Below are 7,927 nucleotides of genomic sequence, written 5' to 3'. Positions count from 1 at the left end.
GACAAGTCTATGGTGTCAGAGAAACCCTGTTCCAGACAACACTGACCTTATCCTTTATTAACAGAACTTCCACACCTCCCTTTCCTTTCCTTTTGTCCTTCCAAAATGTCATATACACTTAAATGTTCAAATCCCAGTTTGGTCACCTTGCAACCACATCTCTGCAATAGCTATCATGTACTCATTTATTTCTACTTGCTATCAATTCATCCATCTTGACATAATTGCTGCACATATTAATATTAATCATGTCTTGATTTCTGTCTTGCCATTTTTTCCAACTGCAATCTTATTTTTTTGTTGCACTCTTTGTTTTAGTATCCTGGCCCTCCAGGTTACCATTATCCATACTGCTGACCTGCACCATTGTCTTGTCTTTTCTCTTTACCTTTACAATCTTTCCCTCAGGTGAACACTGCCTTGCCTTCCTAATATTTAGTTGAAAGGCCTCTCTCCAATTTGCCAGTATGCTGGTCCCAGTGCAGTTCAATTGAAAGCTTGCTCTTTTCACAGTGCTAGTGTGAATCAAAACCCATTTCTCCCAACACAACCTTTGAGCCACACGTTCAACTCTCTGTTCTTAATTTCCACAGACCACTTTGTCGTTGGTTCAAGTAGTAATCTGAAGATTATGACTTTCATGGTGCTGTGTCCCTATCTCTTCATACCTTCTTAGTAAAGCCTCTTTCTTAGTTCTGTGCTTTTTGTACCCATGTAGACCTGACCTTTTCCCTCCCATAACAAATTCCTCTCGAGGAAATGTTCCTAACTGTGGCACCAGGTAGGTAGCACAGTCTTTGAATGTCACACTCTCAGGCACAATATCTATCCTCCTAAACGTTATTATCTGCTATATTCCTTTCAACTCCGTTTACTGGAGTAGTTTCCGTACCACAGTCTCTGCTCTTGCCTACAAGCACTATAAAAGCTTTACACCTGTTGGACAAGTGCAATTCTGAGGCTCCTCCAGTGCTAGCTTCTGCTTTGCGATACCGCTCTGTAGTGCAGTTATACCTTCCTGTCCCTCACTAACTTTGCAGTACCTATAGTCTAACAATTGTGACTGCTTCCTGGAACAAAGTGTACAGATTGCTATCCATCTCATTGCAGTATCTGAAGCTTGGACTTCAGCTCATCAACTGAGCTGCAGTTTCTCGAGCTGCAGGCACTGAATGTGGTTGTTGTGACTCACAATTGTTGCACATCACCTGTCCTGCTGTATTTACAGTGTTTTATTTAACAAAGTAACTTTAGAAATACCACACAATGATTACATCTAGTTATGTCAGGTGGTTTAACTAATTAAGTTATAAATTTATTGAAATATGTATATTTCCCTAGTACCAGGTTTGCCTGTTTACAGCTCACCTACCAACTTATTGTATAATGTGCCAGGGCACTCATATCCTGCTGCTAATCTCTGGCTCCATCTACTGGATGAAGTTAAAAATCACACAACACCAGATGATAGACCAACATGCTCATTTGAAAAGATGAGACTTACAGTCTTTTTCAATATATAATTTCAGCTACATCACACTGTAAACTTTTGCTATAAGTTTTGTCTTACAATCTTATACTCCAAAGCCACCTGATGAAGGAGCAGTGCTCCTAAAGTTAGTGCTTCCAATTAAACCTGTTGGGACTATAACCTGGTGTTGTGTGATTTTTTTAACTTTGTACACCCCAGTCCAATACTGGCCCCTCCAAATCAGGTTATAGTCCAACAGGTTTATTTAGAAGCACTAGCTTCCGAGGCGCTGCCTCTTCATCAGGTAGCACCTCCAAATCATGTCTACTGGACGAGTAAAGTCATAGAGTTATAGAAATGTACAGCACAGAAACAGACCCTTCGGTCCAACCCGTCCATGCTGACCAGATATCCCAACTCAATGTTTGTGAGATTTGTAGCTCGGGTGCTTGTTGTGGTTCTGTTCGCCGAGCTGGGAATTTGTGTTGCAGACATTTCGTCCCCTGTCTAGGGGACATCCTCAGTGCGTGGGAGCCTCCTGTGAAGCGCTACTGTGATCTTTCCTCCGGCATTTATAATGGTTTGAATCTGCCACTTCTGGTTGTCAGTTCCAGCTGCCCGCTGCAGTGATCGGTATATTGGGTCCAGGTCGATGTGCTTATTGATTGAATCTGTGGATGAGTGCCATGCCTCTAGGAATTCCCTGGCTGTTCTCTGTTTGGCTTGTCCTATAATAGTAGTGTTGTCCCAGTCGAATTTATGTTGCTTGTCATCTGTGTGTGTGGCTACTAAGGATAGCTGGTCGTGTCGTTTCGTGGCTAGTTGGTGTTCATGGATACGAATCGTTAGCTGTCTTCCTGTTTGTCCTATGTAGTGTTTTGTACAGTCTTTGCATGGGATTTTGTACAAACCCACAGTGATGTGGTTGTCTCTTTATTTGGCTCTGGGCTGTTAGGGATTGACAATAAAAGCCAGTGATGCCTGTGAAAGAACAAAATCTCTCAGCTATGTTAATGCAAGAAAAGTCAGAACAGTGCCATCTCCCTCATTACAGTGATTCCCGAAGCTCTTTGAGCTGCTACCTTTGTTTATCTATTGTGAGCAGAGTCTTGTTGCGGTCATCACGTCTTCGTTTACAATCAGATGTGCTTTAATAGTTGGCACTTTTATAATTCTTTTATTACTACCTGTAGTTTCAGCTCGTGATAAGTGAGTGATATCTATCAACTGGTTTCCTGAAGTCCAGGATGAAATCTGCTGCAGGATCCCAGCATCACAAGCACAGTCCACGGAATTTTAAGTCTACAAAGTACTGACAGAACAAAGTTTTAACAATGTTAACGTTGAGTACCGATGCATGGGGCTCAATTTCCAGTAACTGGAACAAATAGGAAAGCAGGGAAATTGATTTTATTCCTTATGGAAATGTTGATTAACATTAACTTAGAATAGAAGAAGGAAAAAATTAAATAGGGCATGGAACACATGCTTTTGGTAAACCACAGGACTAAAAGCAACCGTCATTGTTTCAAAAATAAATCACAATTGTTACACCCGATCTCTTTAGTTTACAGGTCAGTCTACTGATATAGTAAACAGTAGGGTTGCCATTAATGCAAAGGAAAATGGTAAATCCCATCTTCTAGATGTTAATAAATATGACAAAAACTCTGCAGTTTTTAAACCTTTACTAAATTCAGGCTGTCTTGGAATTTTGTTTCTCACTCCATTGTTCACCAAAATGAGACTCAAAAGGTAAGAGGACTGAGTTTCAGAATGATTTGGAGATGCCGATGTTGGACTGGGGTGGACAAAGTTAAAAATCACACAACACCAGGTTATAGTCCAACAGGTTTCTTTGGACAACACAACCGCCTGATGAAGGAGCAGCACTCCGAAAGCTAGTGCTTCCAAATAAACCTGTTGTACTATAATGTGGTGTTGTGTGATTTTTAACTTTAAGAATGCATTAAAGGTTTGCTATACAGAATCTATGACAATGGTTGAGGAAATGCTGTTTTTTTTTTAACAGACCATTCTGTGTCTGCAAATCTAATTACAGGTGGTTCTCATATAAAGCGTGTTTCGAGCAGCGCAATTTGGCTATAACATCACTGAAGAATTAAGGAACGGTATTTTCGAGAATGCACACCTCTGTTCACAATAGCGCAATTCCAGCCACAATCATTTTGCACGCTTCGTTCTGGGGCCCCAGGTTCGAATCCTGCCACGGCAGATGGTGGAATTTGAATTCAGTAAAAAAGTCTGGAATTAAGAGTCTGATGATGGCCATGAATCCATTGTTGATTGTTGTAAAAACCCATCTGGATCACTCCTGTCCTTGAAGGAAGGAAAGTGCCATTCTTACCTGGGTCTGGCCTACGTGCAACTCCAGACCCACAGTGATGTGGTCAACTCTCAACTGCCCTCTGGGTAATTAGGGATGGGTAATAAATGCTGGCCTAGACAGCGATGCCATCATCCTGTGAATGAAAAATAACAGCCATCCACTTCTGCAACCACAACTGCACCTCAAGATGGTGACGATAATGACCCTCCATTAACAACATTTTTTTCAATGTAATGTGTTAAATTTACTTTTGTTTCATTAATAATTATGATTTAAACCTTCATTCAGGCTTTGCTATACCTGGTGTTAGGCTTTTGGATGATTTTTTGAGTGATTAGGAGTGTTATAGATTGCTGGTCCTCCCCCTAACCCCACTCTTCCCATTGGTTCCATCATTTTCTATGCATGCTGCGGCATTAAAGGAGAACTACCGGTACGTGTAAAATCAAGAAATAAGAAGATCTTACAGTCATACTGGAAATTTTACAGAAGCGGCTCCTTTTAACTTTTCATTTGGTGTTTTAAACCAGCAGGATGTAATAGCTACTCAAGGGTCCGAGTCTCACTTCTGAAACCAATATGGAAACGGAGGTAGAGTTGACACTGGACAGGATCCAGAGAAACCTTGCTCCTAAGATTAGAAACAGCCAAGAACCTTTCTGATCGGGGTACACACAGACCAAAGATTAGCAGCTAAGGCAGTACTGAAAAAGGAGTGTACAGGTCCTTGCTGGATGAATATTCATTTTTGCAGACCTACACTCAACTCCTAATGTCGGACAACATTCTGGGAAGTTTCCTGTTCAACCTCACCACGCTTCCCGGAGAGTTCTAGGAAACCATGCTAACGTAGGGTAGGGACCCTTTGCCCAGATACAGGAGCTGGAGGTGAATACACCTCGTCGGGATCACTGAGGTGACAGCAACGTGTTGCTACAAAGAAAGATACATCAAGTCAACCTGCTGTTTAATTGACTTTATTTGAAAGGTGTGCTCACAGATTGTCTTTGTTAGGTTGGTATGGGCATGATGTTGGATTTCCAAAAATACAAATCAAGTACAGTGATTTCATTTGGACATAGGTCCACTCTTATACTGAAAACAGATTAACACAGGTCCAATAAAGTGTCCAAATCCTGCCAGCCACCACATGGAGACAAGGCAGATAATGTTCATCATCTTGGGAACAGCTAATTCTTCACATGGAGATTATGCTTTATGATTGCTACATGATTAAAAGGCACAGCTGAGATGGTCATTCAGGCTCTTAAGCATTCAGGTACTTTGCATGATGCTTAATATGGTCTGTAATAAACGTCGCAATGAAGTAGTAGCTATGGTCATATCCCTGGAAGTAGCAAAACATGGAATGGTTAAGATCATTGAGAGACATTGGAATGGGAAAATAATCACACTGTCTTGACTAATTCAAACTCTGGTCACACTTACCTCCTGAAGTCGAAAAACAACAGGTATTTTCTGGTCAGTACAAGCTGTGATGAAGCTATCAGGGAGTAACTGTCCTGCAGCCAGGAACTGATCATCCTTGCCCTGGTCAACAAGAATATCCAGGAGAGGTCCCGAATAGGTTTTTGCCAGGCAAGTGGCATCAAAGGCCTACAGGAAATAGAGAAATTAATTTCACAAGCTATAGTCAGACATAAGTGGTACATCTGCTTGTTTACAAACACCTTTGATGCTTGCTCACACCTTTTAAATATAGGAAACTCAAATTAATCTGTGCAGATTGCCAATCACAAGGAATTCAAACATATGGCAAGAATTGTTTTTTGTCCCAACGTCTTACCTCTCAGAAGAAATGTAGTTTCCACATATTTACTAAGTGGCACAGCAGGGTCAATAATGAATACAGATGCATTGCCATGGTATAGTCGATGGTCAACCCCAAAACAGAATTAGCATTTTTCCATTGAGAACTGTTTTGGCAGCCTTGGGGAGCACAATGAGGGTGCCAAAAGGAGTTAAAATGAAAGCATTATGAGGTCCTATCTTAGAAATGTCCTTAACTTGCTAGAAAAAAAAATCACAGGTGAATTTAAAAATTGAACATGCTTTTCCCACTGGTAATGTAACCTTACCTCCCATTTGCTTTTATCCATCACAGCTTTAAAGAGAGTTTGGAAAGCAATTCTTTCTTTAAAATTAAATAAAAGCTTCAAAAAGGAATTTAGAAGTGTACATAAAAGCAACTGGGAGCTACAGTATAGCAGAAAGACCACTATTGATTATCAATACAAGCTCAGGACTGGATGAGGACTTGGGTTTGGGTTAGCTCCAGGTAAGTTAGAAAGCTCCTCACTCCATTCACTGGGTGAGTGCGACATGTTGAATTTGGACTGCTGCTTATTGTAGACAGAAGCAAACACAGTTCAGTATAAACTCTCCATCTCACACAAACTTCAAAGGCAGTTAATAGAGAATTAAAAAAAGGCCTCTGTATGAATTAGTTTGAGCACCTGTTAGTATTACGTGTTTTATAGTACGTAAGTGGGGAGAACATTGAAGATACCAAAACAAAAAGCAGTATGATGCTCTAGTTTAGAAATGCCTTCGACTTGTTAAAAGAAAACCACAAGTCAACTTAAAAAATAATCATTTTTTTTTGCTAGTAGTGTAACCTTACCTCCCACTTGCTTTTGTCAGAGCCCAGGTATCCAGTGAATGCTTTCTCGCCCCAAGGGCACTGCATAGGGTTGCAGATAGGAGCAAGTGCTGACACCGACTAACCAGATGTCATCAGGGATCAAAAGCAGAAATAAGAATTAATACGTCATCTCATATTCCAATATTGTTGCATGTACATGTTAGATAGTGCAGACTGTGATTCAGTCGACAAATTTCAATACTGCATCACTCACCCATTACACTATTTCTCAAATTATGTATATTTTATGGACAGAACGTGTTTAATAAAAGTAAACAGCATAGAAACTAAGTTGGCGGGAATGGTTAAACAAGGGTCACATTAATAGAAAATAAATATTTTTTAAGACATAATTGCTGATATCACAGGTGTCTAGAATGTGGTGCAGGGAAGGGGATTTACATTATTTTACCTAGTCTGTTACAGTTTGTGTGCAGTTAAAAAAAGGTTTCTAAGGAAGTAAGATTTGTAATGGAACAAAATTTTACAAGCACTCCGCCCCAACCGTCGATTCCAGCTTCCAGCAGAGTTGGACTGGCCATGGCTGGGAGGATTTAAGCGCCAGGTAATGACCACGTCCAAGAAGAGAAAGCCAAACCAGCAACAGCACAGCGGGCTTCATCTTCAATATTGTCAGCACAGTGTCAACTCTGGTGAAAGGTAGTGCCTATAGTGCCACAGGTTTACTGGCAGCTGCTATTCCCAGTATGGACACTGGAATTTATAATGGAAATATAGAAAAACAATGACTGGATGTTTGCTGTAGAAATGCAAATAAATAAGGTTTGCTTTGGTACAATCAACCATTGTCAACTCGTGACCCCTGCTTCAACTCAAAGTTGCATTTGGTCTCAACTCCCAATATGCATGATAAAAAATTGATTAGTAAAGTAAGTGCATATAATACACAATGTATTTATACAGCTGTGTACATATAGAGAAATATAGATAAGTACAGATATATTATACATGAATGAAGAGAAAAATCCTCTGCATGGTGACTCGGGTTAGTGCGATTGAAGTGTGCTTCTCCAGCCTCTCAACATGATCCCCACTGATGGTATCATTCTGCTAACATCTTCCACACCCTCTCTATGTCTCAACATCCTAACATAACAATTTTAAGTTTAGTTTATTTACATCTGTTGCTCTCCTCTTTGAGTAACAACAAGGACATTTCATGAAGGGAAAAAGAAATCCAGTTTCATGAAATATTCATTTTTGGTGCATTTATTGAGTTATAAAAATTTTCCTCTGATATCTTCCAAAGTCCTTTGTTTTCAGTCTTTTCATATATTTTTGCACCGACTTATTGAGAGATAAATATACAAGATGGCAAATTATCTGAAAAAATGTGAAAGCAGCATGTTATAAAAAAAATGTCAGTAGGATAAGCCAGCTCAGATTCAGACCAGTGAAAGGTAAGTTTAGAAATTATATG

General features: G+C 40.0%; 1 protein-coding gene across 4 annotated transcripts in view; it reads right to left on the bottom strand.

Annotated features, from left to right (window-relative positions):
- Positions 1 to 4,782: 4,782 nt before the first annotated feature.
- Positions 4,783 to 7,927, bottom strand: part of esd (esterase D/formylglutathione hydrolase) — a 33,043-nt gene continuing 29,898 nt past the window's right edge. For all 4 annotated transcript variants that reach the window (XM_072584582.1, XM_072584584.1, XM_072584580.1 and 1 more), the window contains exons 7-9: positions 6,466 to 6,564; positions 5,271 to 5,438; positions 4,783 to 5,169 (exon numbers count right to left, since the gene is read on the bottom strand). In XM_072584582.1, the coding sequence (XP_072440683.1) occupies positions 5,089 to 5,169; positions 5,271 to 5,438; positions 6,466 to 6,564 (348 nt within the window). In that variant the 3' untranslated portion in view covers positions 4,783 to 5,088. The remainder of the gene's footprint in view (positions 5,170 to 5,270; positions 5,439 to 6,465; positions 6,565 to 7,927) is intronic.

Source organism: Chiloscyllium punctatum, chromosome 15 (genome assembly GCF_047496795.1).
Source record: "Chiloscyllium punctatum isolate Juve2018m chromosome 15, sChiPun1.3, whole genome shotgun sequence".
Lineage (NCBI taxonomy): Eukaryota > Metazoa > Chordata > Chondrichthyes > Orectolobiformes > Hemiscylliidae > Chiloscyllium > Chiloscyllium punctatum.
The sequence above is the reverse complement of the archived record's forward strand: the minus strand, read 5'-3'. Positions and strand labels throughout refer to the sequence as shown.